This window comes from Nelumbo lutea, chromosome 1, assembly GCF_056320005.1.
Source record: "Nelumbo lutea isolate HS-2025 chromosome 1, American lotus-T2T, whole genome shotgun sequence".
NCBI classification, from domain to species: domain Eukaryota; kingdom Viridiplantae; phylum Streptophyta; class Magnoliopsida; order Proteales; family Nelumbonaceae; genus Nelumbo; species Nelumbo lutea.
Window position 1 is genome coordinate 21,452,648 of NC_142684.1, and position 18,747 is coordinate 21,471,394.

General features: G+C 37.7%; 2 protein-coding genes across 10 annotated transcripts; both read left to right on the plus strand.

The window, feature by feature from the left end:
• Positions 1 to 5,566: 5,566 nt before the first annotated feature.
• On the plus strand, positions 5,567 to 9,551 carry LOC148873891 (auxin response factor 9-like). Of its 7 annotated transcripts, none has more exons than XM_088964394.1 (9): positions 5,619 to 5,798; positions 7,150 to 7,262; positions 7,526 to 7,582; positions 7,713 to 7,875; positions 8,018 to 8,102; positions 8,468 to 8,558; positions 8,636 to 8,799; positions 8,929 to 9,004; positions 9,102 to 9,551. In XM_088964394.1, the coding sequence occupies exons 4-9, from the start codon at positions 7,714 to 7,716 to the stop codon at positions 9,280 to 9,282; spliced, it is 759 nt and encodes a 252-aa protein (XP_088820520.1). In that variant the 5' UTR covers positions 5,619 to 5,798; positions 7,150 to 7,262; positions 7,526 to 7,582; position 7,713; the 3' UTR covers positions 9,283 to 9,551. The 7 variants fall into 7 exon arrangements, 6 of the variants coding, with proteins under 6 accessions (XP_088820518.1, XP_088820520.1, XP_088820517.1 ...); XR_016104958.1 differs by lacking the exon at positions 5,619 to 5,798 and adding an exon at positions 5,864 to 7,010 and having other exon boundaries at positions 8,885 to 9,004; XM_088964393.1 differs by lacking the exon at positions 5,619 to 5,798 and adding an exon at positions 5,864 to 7,010.
• A 3,638-nt stretch (positions 9,552 to 13,189) lies between these two features.
• Positions 13,190 to 16,088, plus strand: LOC148873892 (RNA polymerase II transcriptional coactivator KIWI-like). Of its 3 annotated transcripts, none has more exons than XM_088950293.1 (5): positions 13,190 to 13,340; positions 13,494 to 13,651; positions 13,761 to 13,866; positions 15,610 to 15,632; positions 15,722 to 16,088. In XM_088950293.1, the coding sequence occupies exons 2-5, from the start codon at positions 13,532 to 13,534 to the stop codon at positions 15,779 to 15,781; spliced, it is 309 nt and encodes a 102-aa protein (XP_088806419.1). In that variant the 5' UTR covers positions 13,190 to 13,340; positions 13,494 to 13,531; the 3' UTR covers positions 15,782 to 16,088. The 3 variants fall into 3 exon arrangements, with proteins under 3 accessions (XP_088806419.1, XP_088806412.1, XP_088806424.1); XM_088950286.1 differs by having other exon boundaries at positions 13,264 to 13,354; XM_088950298.1 differs by having other exon boundaries at positions 13,264 to 13,351.
• Positions 16,089 to 18,747: the final 2,659 nt, after the last annotated feature.

Sequence of the window (18,747 nt, forward strand, 5' to 3'; positions counted from 1 at the left end):
GGAAAGGAAAAGAAATTGGAAAGGCTAAGGGGACTTACCAAAGGAATGCTACCGAACTAGGGAAAGTGACGCGAGCTGAGGACCTTGGATGCGAGCTCAAGGAACGATCGTTGAATATTGGCGAAGGAAAAGTGACCAGGGACCTCACTATTTATAGCCGTTGTACCCACGCATCAACGGTCGAGATCAAAGCCATCCAACAACTCTCAGGAAAACCAACTGCACGACCCCCGATGTGAAATCAGTTTAGCACGAATTTTTTATGTCCGATAGCTAATAAATCGTTTGACGTCCGTGCGTGAGCTGTACGCAACCCAGGCTGACTCTGGTCGAGCCGCGCTGACCCTAGTTGAGCTAAGAATGTAGGTGGGTCAGACCGGGGAATCTCTGAGCTGGACTAAGCATGCCACGGAGCAAATCCACCCATCAGTCCGTGAACTCCCCATGCCAGGTCAAGACCCCGGGCATGGCGTGCAACACGTGAAAGAAAACAGGGTGACCTGGAAGGAACGCCAGCTCGGGACGGTGACATAGCACAGCCATATCCCAAGAAGAGGCCTGAGCTCCCCAAAAGGAACCCACACTTCCTGGGAGGTGAAACCTGAGCTCTCCCTAAGAATCTCGTGGCTAACAGAGAAGCCCGTCAGGGGCAAAGCCTAGACTAGCCCACCTCGGGTCAGTCTGGACCATATGCCGGCACCTTGGGACAGTAGGACATACTCTCATTCGAACTCAAGACTTCACCTCGCGCACCACTCCGGCACCTCGGCTCCAGGTTGCGCAACTGTGAAACCGTACCTGACAGGTCCGTACTCTGAGGCAGCACGCCTGAATGGTCTGGATCTGACAGATGGCAATCACGCCGTAATGACCACCTGCTATCGCCATCTTAGTTGTGGCAGACACGGCCTTGACAAAGAGGACAGTGGCGGTTATGTCTGCCCCCCATAGAGGCGGTTATATCTGACTTGGCAGAAACTTGGGAGTGAGTGCACCAGGTGGTTATAAAAGACCTTCCTCCCCCAAAGAAAGAGGTATATGATATTTATGCTTTCTGGTCTTGAAATCTCTTATTTTCCCTTGCCTTTTCAAGAGTATTAACTTGAGCTTCGGAGTATTCCCACCGGGTTCCTCCCCGAAAATCTCCAATTTCTTCCTTGTTTCAGGCATCTTCAGTTCCATCAGAGGCAAGGTTACCGACAACTAAGACCATGTGTCTGAATGGTGGGGAGTTGTAGCTTAGTAGTGGGTTATGGGTTTTAGCAGGAATTTCTCAGAAATTGCCACATGTCTAACTTTCTAGAAAATGAGAAGGCCACTTGTCTGAATGGTGGTAGTGGGTTGGGGCTTTAACAGCAACAACTTCTTAGAAAATGCCATGTGTCTAAATTTAAAAAAGCCACGTGTCTGAATGGTGGGGGCTGCAGCCTGAAAGCCTTCCTTTAATATATATATAAAAGCCACGTGTCTGAATGGTGGGGGCTGCAGCCTGAAAGCCTTCGTTTAATATATATATATATATATATATTAGATGCGGGTAAAGAATCTATCTCATGTCATCTCTCCCCACCACCTCTCTCTCCTCTCTGATCAATTAACATGGGTAAAAATTAATTTATATAATTTATATTAGGGAAAATTACAATGACCCCCTCCCCCCGTACTTTGTTTTGTGACAAAGACCCCCATATACTATGACCATGAGACAAAGACCCCCTTCCATTAGCCTTCCGTTGAAACCTGTCATCGCAATATTTTTTAATCCCTATACTACCCTTATAATAACTATTCGGAGAAAAACATTGTTCATCTTCCCCGACGTCACGAGACACAAACAGTAGCAGCGATAGCTTTTGCACCGGCAACGGCCACCCGAAGTCCTCCCTCTCTCTCTCCCCTGATCTCTCTTCTTCCCCTTCCCCTTTCTCTCCTCTCCTTTCTTCTTCCTGACTTCTTTTGTTTTTCGTTCCTTGCAGGTAAATGATTTGAACCAGATGAGCGGTGGTGATGGTGCAGACTTCTGAAGTCCTCTCTCTCTCTCCCTCTATTTTTTGTTTTTCGTGCCCTCCCCCAATGCTCCAATTACTCCCATACTATTCGTAGTCCGGTCACTCATATTGTCCTTTGTTGGGAAACTGTGAAAAACTTGACACATATAACAATCCTCAAATCTAAAAGCTTTGTCGGGAAAATTCCCCTAAAGTCAACCTTCGTCTTTCTCATCTTGTTGGAAATCCTTAGAGCTGGAGCCGACTTCATTGAGGCTACTGGTTCTAGAGTTGTCTTCGGCCATATGATCGAGTCTCAATCGGAGTCAAACGACCGAATCTCTACGCAAGGGGTCCAGACTACAAAGAATAGAGTAACAAATTTGATGCACAAGACCAACTCTTATTTGCAGCAGAATTAGCATGGTTCCTCTTGGGAAGGAAGCTAATGTGGGGGCCCATCAAATGGGGAGATCATCCAATGATCTTATGGACACTATGGCAATGATGTGTATTCATCCATGGTGTGCAAAAGAGTCACTACCCGAATTAACATGAGCTAAGTACTTATGGCCTATGTACGTAGCACATCACATATCCATACATCACATGCATTAAACAAATTGATCCAATCAATTAAAATATTTGTAAAATCCTTAATTAATTAGATTAAATCAGTACCAGCCCAACAAATCACATAATGTTATCGTATAACATTATCTAGGTACATGGGTTGTACTGCAAAAAGCAGTTCGGCCCATGTAGCTAAATTAGGGTTGATTTAGTTTTATCATATTAAAGTTTGGTCTTTACAGAGGTGGGCCGAATTAAAACTTGAAGTGGGCCATCAACCCTCTGGCCTAAATTGAATTAGGGTTAGAAAAACTAACCCTCACCGAACCAACAATTCGGTCCAACCAGTTTGGACCAAATGTGGTGTAAATCGACCCAAGTTTTGGTGTCCAGTTCAAGATTTAATTCAAGAATAATGATATAAAAATAAATTAATTCAAGATAATCAAATTATCAAGAAACTAAAATCATAACGTTGCATTGTGATTTTCTTGGATATCCTACAAACCTGCAAAGAACAATTAATCGCAGATTGCAGAATTGATATCTACAAAATCGCAAATCGTAGAACTTGTTTCTGCGGAAATTTCTTCTCCTCTGTTGCACGCTCCAGCAATCTCCAGATGGAAAAAAAATAGAAAAACCTAGTTTTTCTATTATTACATCACATCAAATTCCTATACAATTTGTCTAAAAAAATATTTATATTTACAGACCAGAATTGAATTAGAAAAGAAATCACAGGGTGTGTCATTCTTGGCACCATAAAGATTCGATCTCCACCACATGTGCAGCCCAAAAATTTAAGAAACATTAACAGAACAATTCTATATATATCTGAGAATAATAAAGATTTATTTTCTAGATCATTTGCCCATAATCGGGAACCAATTCCCAGAAAAAAACACTAACTGTGCAAATTGGGTAGAATGCCTTCTACCCATTTGCGCAGATTCAAATATGTTCTAATTTGGTTCAAGACTTGAACCTGACTCTAATACCACTAAAAGGATGGGAGATCCATCATATGGATGGCCAAACCCTATAACAAGGTTGGGCAAAATTTCAAAAATTTCTTTACTCCCATCCGGGAATCCTATTCCCAATTTAGAAAATTACATTTTCATGGTTCGTTCTTGTAATCAACCAGACCAAATCTAAAACCAAATTAAGGAAGGGATATACCTAATACGGAATCCACGCAAGAATGCTCCTCCCAACGTAGGTGTTCATGCCCAAAGAGTGTACCAAATCTTCCTTACATTAAAGATGACACTGCTTAGGATGAGGCAGGATCAGCAGGTAGTTCTTCACCAAGAACTGATGATTCTTCAGTAAGAATCAAATGAGACAGTGAGCACAAATTCTAAATTGTTTCTTTTGGCAAGAAACAATATCAAGATCTAATCTTGACCAAATCCAAGAATTGGAGATCGAACAGGGTAGGGCGGCAAGAGCAAAAAGAAGAAGAGCATAAGGCAAGAACAGTCTAACTGAGTTGTTTTCTCCTATATTGAGTGAATGTAAATTCAAGGTTTTCCCTGCTCTCTTATTTATAGCCTTAAAGAGACAATTTCCTAATCTCATTAGGAGTTTCTTAATCCAAATCTTTTATTTGGATCTGGACTCTTTAAGTGATAAGGATAATTCCTTATCTTATTTGTAGATAAAGATCAACATTCCTAATCAAATTAGGAATTCCTTTGATCCAAATTTTTATTTGGATATGGACTCTTTAAGTGGATAAGGATAATCCCTTATCTTATCTGTTGATCTAAATCCCAAATCCACCCCTATTTAATTAATCTAATTAACCTAGTTCGAAATGAGTTTTTATGCCCATTAAGCTTTCAAGCTCACTTCCTTTTAATGCTGGCTAGTTTGGCTCTCTTTGTATGGCATGGGACCCTATCATTGATCTACACATCAGCCACATGGATTCAGCCTAGCCTCTGTTACAAAATCTGGCCAAATTCACTACTAAATACACTGAACCCCTGAGTCCATCACTATGGGCTCTTAATGGCCTAACATTTACACTAAATGGTCCTTGGGTCCAACTATCTTATGAAGGCCCAAGGAATGTGAGCAAATGCAAGATTATCCCATCAGGTATAACCCTCAATGGTCTTACACTTAACTTCTTAGCCCATAATGATCAAACACTACTCGACAATAGATGACATCTCCTTCGACTATAAGGTACAATGCTGTACTCTCTACTCACATGGATCCTGAGAATTAAGACATTTTGCAAACATTTGAAACCATAATATATAAATATATTTTGCAAAAATAAATTTCAAAGGTTGAAATCAACTACCGATAATTTAGGTTTCCATCAGAGAGAGTGCATCCCCGATCATTCACTTTGTCCGACAAAGGAGTTGATCCTGTTACTATGATCACCTATTTAGATGAATTCTTGGACTACCCCAACATACCTAGGTTTTGAACCCCTCTAGGGATCTCACTAATTGGCATATCAAAGGCAGCACAATCCGACACCTATTGCGATATCATAATCGAGTCTAGGGGTCAGGTGTAACATTCCAGTTTTGTCCATCTATCTCCAAGGTCTAGGGCAATACTGGAATTTTGGTCCGGTTCAAGGTTTCAAGAAAATCCACACTACATGTACCTCAGGTCTCACCCTAGCAGCTGAGACAAGCCACTCCAATCAACTTTGTGGTACATTAGTGTCAACCTTGGCAAGATAAATATCTCCAAATCTATCAAATGACTGTGAAAATTCTAAACTAACATGAGTCTCATATGTGTTTAGTTTATGGGTATTACATAGAAACACACAATAATAACATGAATCAAATATGTATTTTACTCATTTAGAATAAATGTCATAATGTAAATCATGCTTATTAGATCTAAAAGAAATACACAATAATAACATGTAGTTTATTTATTTACAATAAATATCATAATGTAAATTATGCTTATTAGAGCTAAGGATATATATTATCTAAACCTTCCGTACCTTAATTGGAGCATTGGATTAGGGTACAAAAAAATAAAAGAGGAGAGAGGATTTTGAAAATCGTTGAAATCATTCACCTGCAAGGAACGGAAAACAAAGGAATCAACAAGAAGAAATGGGAGGAGAGAAAGGGGAAGGGGAAGAAGAGAGAATGGGGGAGAAAGAGAGGGAGAGAGAGGTAGGACTTCGGAAGGCCGCCACCGCTATAACAGCTACCGTCGCTGTTGTTCGTGTATCGTAAGGTATTGCATGATATATAACACGTGTTCATACTATTTAATTGCATGACGGACAATTTTCATTCTCCATGCTTCTTTGTCTGGCTCTTACCATCTCGGCTTCGGTTTTGTTCTTTATTGGTCTCGTCTTGTTCCTGTTTTATCTCTGTTACTCCCTCGTTGACCTCTCCCGCACCAGGCCATTCGTTTCCAGCGCTCCGCTGGAGTTGCAGAGGTTCTCTTATAAGGAGCTGAAGTCGGTCACGAAGGATTTCGGTGAGGCTAATTCGATCGGGCAAAGTGGGTCCGGGTCGGTGTTTCGGGGTATTCTCCGTGATGGGAAGTCCGTCGCTGTTAAGAAGCTCGATGTGTCTTCATTGCAGGCGGAAAGGGAGTTTCAGAATGAGTTGCAGATTCTCGGCAGGCTGCGGTCGCCATTTGTTGTTTCTCTTTGGGGTATTGTGTTGAGAAGAAGAGGAGGTTTCTTGTGTATGAGTATATGCCCAACGGAAGCTTGAAGGAATCCCTGTTTGGCGAAGGCTCTGCTCGCCCAACTTGAATTGGGATCGAGCACTTGCCTTTTTGCATCTGGAGTGTGATCCTCGGATCATTCATGGTGATATAAAGCCTAGCAATGTTCTGCTGGGTTCAGATTACCAGGCGAAATCTTCGGGTGTTCGAGGATTAAGACGGAAGGTGAATTTGGGGTCGAATTGTTCAGTCAGGAATTGGGTCGGAGTCAGGAGCTCTAGAAAAGCCAAGAACTCTGGAAACGCCAAGAGCTTTCTGGGAATCCAACTTGCGTTCCTGCACAGACTCCAACAGTTTCTTCGTGATCATCAAAGACTATGACTTTTGCGTGTCTTCTCTTTACTTCCTTCCTTCCTCTGTTTCCTTTTCCCATTTACAAGGCTCCAAATATTTCTTCATTGCTGAATGAACAGAGCCTGCGCCACTGCATTTCGATGCTTTATTTTTCTTTTGCTTCGTTGGGATTCCGCATCTCAATCATTTTCAACTAGAGTTCATCTCTTTCTATTACAGATACTGCTGTTTTTCTGTCTTCTTTGAAGTCTAAAGCTTCCATTTTGCATTACATTTCCTCGAGCTAAGATTTCAATTTCCAGCTGCATGATTTTCTGGTTTCTAGCGGAATATTCGATGATCTGAACGTCAAATTCAGACTCCCATATAGTCATCTGTTGGGTCATCCACTATGTTTCATTTGAGCCTCATGTAATGGATTGCTCTACTTTGTAGTAATCACCATTTTCTAGCTTTTATGTTTTTGACGAGTATAACATTGTTCTTATTTGATCCACTGAAAAATGGTTCCCAGTTTTTTTTCTCAATACTGTTTCTTGTCTGATCCCAGAAGAGAAGGATCCATTGTACTTGGACCTGTGGCATGCATGAACGGGCCCCCTCACCGCTGTTCCTCGAGTCGGTGAGAAGGTCTTCTACCGCCCACAAGGACACATCGGGCAGGTTCTGTTTTCTCCTGTATCTCTTTCACTGTTTCATTCCTGTGATCTTCTCAAAGCTTGATAATGCTCTGAAAATGCTCATCTAACATATACCTTCCAACATTCTGTGCACAGTTGTAAATGTTGAGTTAAAGGTCTGTGTCACTGTCTGTCTGTCTGTCTGTGTATCTTTCTCTCTCTGCTCCCCACCTTCAGTTCGAGTGGGAGGCGATCGTTATTTCGTTTTCTAATAACGTTCTTGGCTGGTTTTTTCTTGGTTTACAGGCGGAAAAGGAAACAGATGAGGTGTTCGCTCAAATAACACTGCTTCCAGAAACGAAGGTTGCCTACTGACTTGCTGAAATTGGAGAATAGTTTATATACTCACTTGTTTGATTGCAGTTGCAGTTGATCTACTTTTCTGGGTCTTAGATACGGCTAACGTTTGGACTGCTTGAACTGCTTGAATCAGAATGACAATAACCTGCGGCATGGACTGCTTGAATCTCTCCCTCGGTGTCCTCATGGGCCCTAAAGTGTTCTCCTTCTCCAAAGTTCTCACTGCATCTGATACAAGCACGCATGGCGAATTCTCTGTTCTCAAGAGGCATGCTGATGAATGCCTTCCACCTCTGGTGGGTATCATCCATGGCTTTCGAACTCTAATAAACCATCAATTTTGCAACATTTAATCATGCACGGAGAGGAACCCCTGTGAGATCAGGTGGAAGAAATAGGCTCACAGAGATTAATCATGGCTTGCTTTTGTTGTTGTAGAACATGTCTCAGCAAACCCCATCACAGGAACTGATAGCTAAAGATCTCCATGGTGTACAATGGCGTTTCCGTCATATATATCGTGGTGAGTTTATCTAGAAATTTTCATAATTTTAGCAACCTCAGAATCAGTTCAACCCTGAAAATAAGTTTCCTGATAGTGGGAATAGATTTTCATTCCCAGGGAGGGGGAGGAATGGCCTTCCCTCAAATGGGGGAATGCCATTTCATTCCAGTCTGAACCAAACAGGTGAAGGGAATAGACCATTTCCATTATGAGGGATTCCGATTTGGATTCCGACTATGAACCAAACGAACCCTTTATTAGATTTCTTATCTTCGACTTCTTCACTAATTCTTTATTAGTTAAGTTAATGTGTCAAGTAGCTCTTTTCTTTTCACAGATTACCTTTAGTTTCTCTGTTTGTGCTTTCTCTTTTGTAAATATAGGCCAACCTAAGCGACATCTTCTCACTAGTGGTTGGAGTGCGTTTGGTAGCAGTAAAAAGCTAACAACGGGTGACGCTTTCATTTTCCTTAGGTTCTCTCTCTCTCTCTATCTCTCATAATCAGCTTATCCATCAGTTATATTTAGAAGAAACTGGCTTATTTTCTCAGGGGAGAGAATGGAGAACTTCGTGTTGGGATTCGTCTTTCTACGAAGCCACAAAGCAATGCTTCAGCATCTGTGAAATCTGGTCACAGCATGCAAATTGGAGTTGTTACCACTACATCCAAGCGCTTTCCACTGGGACCATCTTCAGCGTGTACTACCGGCCTAGGTACGCTGAGGGGATGGAATTTCGCAATTTTAGCAGTTCGTTTCGACAAAAAAAATTATTTATTTATTCAAGTTTTCTTCCAAAGGACATGCCCATCTGAATTCATAGTTGCTTATGATCAATACATAGAATCAATCAGTAGGGTTTATTCAGATGGAATGAGATTCAGAATGAAGTTTCAGTCTGAAGAATTTCCAGACCAAAGGTGAAGAAACCACTTGCTTGTGGATCTAGTGAATGATTCTTTTGTCTCCAGTTTGGGTTATGCTAACTTATTGAATTTTGTCTTTGTGGTAATATAGGCTTGCAGGTACTGTAGTTGGTGTACAAGATCTTGATCCAATTGGCTGGCCTGGTTCTAAATGGAGGTGTCTCAAGGTTGCTGTTTTTTTTTTATTTTTTTTATTCTTCTGTTATGCCTTTATGTGCTCAGAGTTGGTTTGTTTTCATCTTTTAAGTAATTATCTGATTATACTTCTATAGAAGTTCATAAATCAGGAAAAAAGGTTGATAGGAAAAGCCGAACTGGTGCTTATGGTTCTAATTATGAGGAAAATGAGACCTGCGGTTATTTCAATGTCATAGGGGTGAGGATGAGACTTACACAAATGGAAGTACCGGGTCTTTGTAATTTTTTTTTTTTTATTTGAAAAAGGGTTTCTAGCAGATAAAGGGCAACACTTTTTGCCCTAAAGATAATATTTTTATAAAATAATTAAAATAAGGTAATTTTTTTCCTGTATTCATCCAAATACACTGCATTTGAAGCCTCGGTGAAGACGAGGCATGGCTCTGTTCATCGCCCAAGTGCGAATCCAGTTCTTCCTTTAACGCTCTGAAAGGCTGTACTCGTGCATAATCCAGTTAGTCTTAGTTCCTTTGGGAGCCACGAATACAGTAAGATTTCTTATGATGTGTGGAAGTGGAAATCATAAGAAATCTGTGGCTCATTTCACTCGCCGGATCCAGTAAGATTTCTTGGAGCCATAAGAAATCTATCATCCGTGGCTCATTTCACTCGCCGGACAGCATGCTTCCGTTCTTCCTTTCCTCGGCGATTGGCTGGGTTGATCTCTGTTTTGTCAGCTAGAGGGAGACGGATGGGGGAGGGAGGAACGAGGAGAAGCAAATTGATTATTTTAATTTTTTTTTTTCTTCTTTCAGCCTCGAATTAACAGATAGGGTTTCTAGTAGAGGAATACAGGGAAGAGAAAGACGATAAACAGTGTCATTGTCCTTTCTTAATATTTTTTAGAAAAAATTATCTTATTTTAATTATTTTATAAAATCATTATCTTTTATTGATATTCAGGGCAAAAAACTTGCACAGAATTAATTTTCACCTCATCTCTCTCTCCCCACCCACTGTCTCTTCGTATGGTAAAGAATTAATTTATATAGTTTATATTACTTTTACTAATGACACCATTTCAATCACATCAACTATTCACGTCATCCCCTCCCCACCCACTCTCTCTTCATATTTGAGGTATTTACTAATTTATCCTCAATATGACATACTGGCACACACTCATAACGATCGATCCGAATGCGATCCTTTTTGTCAGATTCAATAACCTCCCATCGTATTTTGGATCCGATTGGATAATATGATCCGATTGGAAAAACAGATCAAATTCGGATCACTCCGATCTGATCTTACTTGTATATATACCATGTGGGAAAGAAATGGTATCGAAAGTGTTTTGATTAATCAAAGCCAACCTATGAATTTTGATAAATAACATTTAATTGGCCATCACGGTTATGATTCTAGTTGATTGTTCAGATATTTTTTGGATATTATATTTTTTTCATATCATAATCAGACCCATATATATATATATATATATATATATATATATATATATATATATATATATAGTATTTTTGTAGTATATATGTTTATTTTATATTTTTTGTATTTTTTAAAAAGACATGTATATATTAATACATGACGAAAATGATTGAAAAAAATACTTGCATTTTTATTTTTCTTCATATAAACTTATGTTTTTTTCTTTTTAATAATTTAATACATTTTTCATATTGTATTAGATCCGACCTATGTTTATTATATTGTATTTTTGTAATATATAGATTGATAGATGTTTATATTGTATTCTTGTATTTTTTTTATAAAAATACATGTATATGTTAATATATGAATTCCTCTATCACATGAACCTTCATTCCACATGCCCATGCCCCGCATGTGAAGATCCCATTTCCTCAATGTAGAGGAACCAAAAGATTTCATATCCTCAACACATGGGGCTCGTCCTTACCCCATTTTAGTTTTAGTAGATATATGAGATGTTCAATATATGACGTATTTTATGTTTTATGTTATTTTTGTATACAAATATATTTTATACATTGTATAATACAAAAGTATATACAATATGTAATACAAGTGTCATATTATAATATTTCTAGTGTTAATTAGTTAATTGATTTTAAATAAAATTTATTTTAAATCTCTTAAAATTTATCTTCAAAATCTCACAAATTTTCATTGCAACTATTTTCTATTTTGTTCTCTCTTAAGTTTTTTATTTATAAAAAATATTAAAAATTATGATTTGAGCCAAAAAAAAAAGGTTTTTTATTGTAAAAATGGCAAGACAAGGTGCTTATGAGGCTACTGCAACTTGAGAGCATAGATCTCAAAAAGTTACCCAAATTAAAGAAAAAAAGGGGATTTTATTGTTCAATCCACCCAGAAACTTCAATACAATTGGAATAGTAACAAGTGGGAAAATAAATCAAAATTCAAAGGAGGTAGTGAATCATATCATAGGTGTAGTTGGTAAATAAAACCCAAAAACCCAATAAAAATCTCTAAGGTTGACTGAACTCTAAATTTCCCTTAAAAGAATTATCCCAATTGGATATCCAAGCGCAAAGTTATGGCTTTTAAAAGTTCACAAATATATTGAATGTATAACCCATGACCTAGTGACCAGGTTGAACATGTCAACAATCCAACCACCTGGGTTGGATGATTTTTGACCAATTCCCGGGTTTTAGTAGGATTGAGCCCTGAATCATGGTTGGGTAATGGTTCAAACGGATTAACAAGAAGTTGAAAACATTGCCTGTAGGACTTAATGACATGTGTGTGTGTGTGTGTGTGTGAGAGAGAGAGAGAGATGGGTTGCTTGGGACCGACTGAGTGTCACAATTAGGAAGGAGAGAAGGAGAGGGGGAGAGGTTGTGTGAGACCTGGTTTCATAATAGAGAGAGAGAGAGAGAGAGAGAGGAGAACTGTCGAGCTTCTATTTTTTTTTTTCAATATTTTCTATTTTAATGAAGGTAATTTATTTTTCCTTTGTTTCTCTTTTTTCTAATCAAATCTATTAAATAAATTTACTTTATATATTTTTCTTTTGAAGCTCATGAACAAATTACCCATTGTATATTATCTTATCATTCGTTGGGACCCTCCCGCTAGTTTTTTTTTTAATCCACAATCATATTAAAATGATAAAAAACAAAAAAAGAATAATTACTTCTAACTTAAATATGTATAATAAATATATAAAAATATAAAATATTAAATTAATCAATTATAAACCTTATATAATTACATACAACATCTACATGTCTACATATTTTATCATAATCGAATTTTAATAAGATTGGTTGGGGTTATATCTACATCCAATCCCATTATTAATCTGATACAAATTCTAACGTCCAAAACCGGAGTAATTGGATTCCGAGGCGATTTGGGTATTTCAAAGTCCTGACAGCCCTACTTAAAAGTTGAAAAAGTCAAAAAACGAGTTTCCTTCCAAAACATTCAAAAAGCCAAACCAACGTACCTACCAAATATGTTTCCTGACAACATTCAAAACATGTCTTCAGTAGCTTGCATGCCAAACAGGTAGAGTGCAATTTGGACGGATCCAACTTGAGTTGGACTGACCCAACCTACAATCTTACATTGGTTGAATTTGGATTTTTGATTCTTGGGCTGCGCTTGGGCTTAAAAGTTTGAGTTTCTAAATATTTAATTTAATCGATTATACATATTTAGATATGCATATAAAAACACATATTTGCATACATGCATACATCTATATCAATTTTAAGTGTGTATTGATTACCAATCCGAACCTGGCCTAGGCTTGAATCCAACCCGAATGCGTGAAACTTTAGTGCGGATCGAGCTCAGGTTGAATAGTTCGGGCTTAACCTCAGGCTCGGGACCTTAGGCCTGGGTTGAACTAAAACCCGGCCCGGCCCACCCGACTAGCATCCATACAAACAGGTTTCCTAACAAAACATTAAACAACCGCCTGTTCAGCGGGTGCATGCCAAGCGGGTTTCCTGACGAAACGCCCATAAAACGTTGGGCCGTTGCATGGCCAATTTCAACATGAAAATGAATCGGCAGAAACGGCGGTACCAAACATGGCCTTAAGAAATAAGATCAAGAGCCTGACTTTCCCTCCAGACTCTGTTCTTACTTTTCTCTGTCTGAAGTCTACTTGCTCTGCAGACTACGAAGCCTACTTGCTCTGCAGACTGCGGTCTGCACTTCGTAGTCTCTCTCTCTCTCTCTCTCTCTCTCTCTCTCTCTCTCTCTCTCTCTCTCTCTCTCTCTCTTTCTCTTCACATTATCCAGAGTTCTTCTAGTTGTTTTTAACATATTTATATATTCCTGTTTTTTGTTGTTTGGTTAGATTGTAATAGGGTGCAGTAAAGAGAGAGCTGAAGAAGGATGTCGAGAAAAGGAAAGAAGGAAGAGGAGTGCGCCTCTGATGGAGAATCCGTTGAGGGGCCACCCAAGAAGAGCTTCAAGAAAGGCTCTGACGACTCTGGCGACATTGTCATTTGCGAGGTCTCCTACTATTTCCATTTCGCTCCATTTCCGTCTCTGTTGTTGTATTGTTTTACCTTTCAGTGGCACTCGGTTCCTGTTTTTGATCGAATGATTTTGTTTGGTGAAGATTTCGAAGAACAGGAGAGTCTCGGTGAGGACTTGGCAAGGGAAGGTCGTCGTCGACATTCGAGAGTTCTACGTCAAAGATGGAAAGCAACTGCCAGGGAAGAAAGGTTCGAGTGTTCCCCCATTTCGTCGTTCCTGCTGTTTCTAACGGGGAAAAGGAAGTTCTTATGCTTTTTGTTGGGTTTTGTTTGTTGGTTTCTGTTCCCTTTCATTTTCTGTGATACAAAGCCTCGTTTGGCTTGTGAATTTACTGTTCAGTTAATGTCTTCTTATCTGTTGAGTGAATGGGTTTAGTTTGTTGTCATCTGGTTGCTCAAGGAAGAGAAAATGGTTGCTGTGAGTTGAGACTATTGGGGGTTATGGAAGTGTTTGAATTTGTGTCAAGGAAAACCTTGGATTTTGGTGTGAGGACTGATTGTAACGGAGGGTTGGATAATTGGGTGAACTTGGGGGGGAAGAACCCTATGGTTTGAGAAGAGAAGTTAAGCCCTATTAAGAAGGTGTAGCAGATGCTAAGGTAGGGTTTGAAGGAATGACCAGTAGGGGGTCTGTCTGGTTGATATTGTGTTGTTGTTGCTAGTTTGGTTTTTGGGAAAGGGCATACCTAGACTATTTTATACCCCCACAGGCTCAAAGAATGAAAGGTCAAGGTTTCAAAGAAGAAAGTACTAAAAGTGGAAGGAGGGGGGGGGGGGGGGGGAGGGAGTAATGTGCAGTTCTTTGTGTCATATTAGTTGTCACCATATGAAGTGCTTCACATCCTCAAGTTTGACCATGGGAAAGTGCATTAAACCTTTTTTTCTTTGATTGATTGCATTCCACATCTTACTATGCTTTAATGGTGGCTCCTTTTTTGGCATAAATATGAGTACTTAGTTTGTCATCCAACTCTTATGAGTTCATTGATTTTCTTATTGTCCAGGCATCAACATAGGACAGATCTTGCAAGCCAAAACACCTCTGTTTTTCTTCTTGGTTGGCTGGTTGGTAGTGGGCTCCCTTTTTATTTGATTGGATTGGGTTGTGGTGCTTCTTGTGTCACAGTTTGCATGCAACCCTTTTCTTCTTTAATTGTTTTGCTGCTTTTGAAGTTGTGTGTTTTCCAAAATTCTGAAACATGGGGTGGTTTTCTAGTCTCCTCTCTTATTTTCAGAGAGAAAATTTTTCAACTTTCATTTGTTAGAGGATACTGGGTGGGTGGGGGGACGAGCTTATTTGTCTCCTTTAGGGTGCAATAAGAAATCGAGGACTTACTATCACGGCACAACAGAAAAAAAGAGATAAAAGAGAGGAAAGGCAGGAATTGCGGCCTTAAAGCTTGTTTCGTTATGCTTGCTAACATGGTTCACTTTGTTCACTCTCTTAGCTCACTCCAGTCGCTTATCTGAAGCCTAGTAGATCACTTCCCTCATTACTCTTCCTTGCTTATTTTACAGTTTGCTGAAGAGCAAGCCTGTAGGGCTGGTTTATTAAATATTAATATTTTGCCTTGTTTCAGAAAGACGGCATCCCTCTCCCATCTTTATATAAGGCTGATAGGAAGTAGTTATGATTCCAAATTAGCTTTTTTTTTTTTTTGATAAATAACAATGATATTTCATTAAAACAAACATCCTCTCTTCCCACGAAGAAGGGAGCAGGCCAAGAAATTACAATTTAGGCTTCTGAAAACATGGAGCTAGCCTGGGTTATGTGTGGGCTTGGGTTGTGTTTGATGACTCTCAACTTAAATTGGTTAACTGTCTTAATTTTGACTTGAATTTAACGATTTTAAAGTTGACCATTATGTTGCCTATTTGCAATAAATGTAAAGTAGTGATGGTCTGATTTTGATTGTATATTTGTGTCAGGTATCTTACTAACTATGGATCAGGTAATTCATTTTCTCTCTGTTGTTGTATAATTTCTCTATCCCCTTTTGACAATTGGTCATGGTATTCAAATCACCTCATCCTCCTGTAGTGGAAAATTCTTCGGGATCATGTTGGTGAAATTGACAAGGCGGTTGCTGAGAATGCTTAAGCAGCTAGAGGAGAATTGACAAGGCGGTTTCATGGGATTTACCACATCAAACACTGAAGGAAATGACAACAATGTAGCTTCTTTTTGGAAAGGAAAATCACATTATCATGTGCACGTTTTGTAATTAATAGCAACTGGATTTGTTGACTTACCTTCTTAGTAATTAGACAACAATTAACATCTTTTTTGTATGTATTATGCAAGTCTGTTGATGAGAAACATCTAGCTAGGGGTTGCTTTTATGTGTTGTTTAAACAAGAAACTGATCTCTTTTAGAGATGATATTCCTACCATATGATGATAGATATATCCAGTCTCTTGCATCATTGCTGGTTAACGTTTTATTCCTAAAAGAAATTGGGGAAAAATGTATCGATACACCCGGTATGCATGAGGGTGTTTCAAGGGGCACATTCCTTTTTTTAGTTTTAACTTTTAAAAAATTTGTAGGGATCGGTCTTAGGCATGTCTATCCCTTGAAAATAAGGATTTAAGTACCCCACGTATCATATTGGACAATTTGGATATTGATACAGATAAGGATATGGATATGGACAAAAGATATTGATAAAAACACTTGGATACTGGATACATTAAGGAAATACATACAAATCTTATAAATACATTATTTAACACTAAATTTAAGGTCAAAATAGCCATAAATAATGATGCATAAATCCATAGGAAATATCTATTTTAATGGTACATATGAAAAAAAATATATTACAATTAATATAGGATGCATATATATTATACAATTTTATTGATAATGCTATTAATAAAAGAGTCCCAAAACACATACTATATAGATTTTTACAAATTAATACATGTACAAAGCCATTATTATGTCATTTTCTATTTAAGTCTAAGACAGTATAAACAACTATTACATTTTAATTATTATATCAATTGTTTTTTATTATTTTTACTTTTTAATATTAACAAAAAAAATCAACTAAATATTAAATTCTCAAATGTTTGGTAAATGATATTTTTTATTTTTGTAAATAATAAATATGTTATTGTAAAGTGTAAATTAAAATATCATTTAATCATTTATAAAAAAGTATAATCTTGACATAAAGTATATAAAATATTTTAAAATTTCTAAGATACCTATCATATGCAAATTCATAATTTTTAATTACTAAAATAATTATTCAATTATTAGTATTTTTATTTTCTATCAAATTTTTGAAATAAAAAATATTTTTGATATAAATGTATATTAGTGGATTTCATAGTATCAATTTAACATTAAATTATTGAATATTTGTAAACAGTAATTTTATTTTGTAATTAATAAATAAGTTATTATTTAGTGTGAATTAAAATATCAATAACAATTTATAAAAATATGTAAAAGATTCAAAGATGCATATCATGTGCAAATTCATAAATTTTAATTACTAAAATAATTATTTATTTATTTCTACAAATTTCCTATGATTATTTTTCTTATAAAAAATATGGATTTGATAGATCATTTATTCCATTAATGTTTATAATGAATTTGACTATGATATTAGGAAAACTTATAACTAATCAACCGGTATCATAAAAGAGGTGACCGATTAGATGGTATTCATAAAAATTCATGGGGGTGCTTTGATTGATCAAAGCTCTTCCAGTGTCTTATCAATATTATAGATCTTGTTTAATATATTGATTTTGAAACTTGTTCCATACTAAACAAAATAACATTTATTGTATTTCACCTTTTAATTCTATGGAAAATAGCTTAATGGTTTGAAGTTGCATTCAGTGCTTGGTGGAGAGATCAAAGTCATGCTAATAGCATGGTATGTAACTATGTATATATCCAATACAGTGTGGTTAACACAATATTTCTAATAGTATGGGAAGAGTTTTGACCAATCATCCCCCTACTTTTGATAAATACCATCTAAATGATTACCACTTTTATGATATTGGTTGATTGGTTACAAGTTTTTCTGGTATCATGTGTTTTGGTATGATAGTACTTAAATCCAAGAAATTGATTACAAACATGGTATCCTTGATCCTTGGGCTGTGTTTGGTTTAATAGGCAATAAAGAAGTAGAAAGTTGATTGACATTTCTTAAAAATATTTACAAAATTTGTCAAGAAGTTTCCCTAAACTTTTTGTTGCTTACTGGCGTGTTGGCTCTTGATTGGGTTATGTAACCATTGTACATACCTTGATCGTAGCAAATCCAAAGCTGTCTAGACTGGTACCATCACCCAATGGTAAATGGTAAATGAATGTATGGTGTATTTTATTTAAAGATGGCAATTTGACCCGTCCCACGGGCCCCACCCTGTTCTGGTCGGGGCAGGTTTGGAGAAACCCGGAAGTCTGGGGATGGTATTTGTCCACCCTGTCACGATCCCACCCTGACTATATTATGTAGCATAATATAATATAATATATAAATAACTATTAATATATGTTAATATATTATATAATATAAAATAATAAGGTTGAAAAAAAAAAACTAATAAATATACAAGTAAGAATGACCAAGGCAGAGCAAGACAACTTCGGGGATCTCCATTCCCCGTGGGAACGGGGATGAGGTTAGAAAAGGTTCGGGGCAGAGAAATCGCGGTCCTGCCACGCCGCATTGCCATTCCTAATTTTATTATTGCAATGAAATAAAACTGTACTGTGGATTTATCTACGAGGCCTTCTAATAAAGCTTGAATAATCCATTGTTAGTGTTACCAGAGTTGGCTAACCTGCGTGGCTGGCTTGACTAATGAATTGTGATGAACAGCTAGTAGACCACCCCAAGGATGTACAAAACATGACATTGTCAAGTTAGGCAGGATGCGTGAAAGGCTTGTTTGGCACTACCAACCTAGCAACTGAGCTTTGTGGAACCAGAACCAGGAGATTCTTCAACTGTTTTTAATTTACTCTTTTTCCCCATGTATTGATGATGGTAAATATCAGGCAGCATTTAGGCATCGTTTAGGAG

Excerpts from the sequence above, each read along its gene's own strand:
- LOC148873892 (XM_088950293.1), top strand. The coding sequence starts at position 13,532 with ATGTCGAGAAAAGGAAAGAAGGAAGAGGAGTGCGCCTCTGATGGAGAA. Across the intron at positions 13,652-13,760 it reads GCGACATTGTCATTTGCGAG|ATTTCGAAGAACAGGAGAGT; the intron begins GTCTCCTACTAT and ends TGTTTGGTGAAG. Across the intron at positions 15,633-15,721 it reads TCTTACTAACTATGGATCAG|TGGAAAATTCTTCGGGATCA; the intron begins GTAATTCATTTT and ends ATCCTCCTGTAG.
- LOC148873891 (XM_088964392.1), top strand. The coding sequence starts at position 7,714 with ATGACAATAACCTGCGGCATGGACTGCTTGAATCTCTCCCTCGGTGTC. Across the intron at positions 8,103-8,467 it reads TTTCCGTCATATATATCGTG|GCCAACCTAAGCGACATCTT; the intron begins GTGAGTTTATCT and ends TTGTAAATATAG. Across the intron at positions 9,005-9,101 it reads GAAGAATTTCCAGACCAAAG|GCTTGCAGGTACTGTAGTTG; the intron begins GTGAAGAAACCA and ends GTGGTAATATAG.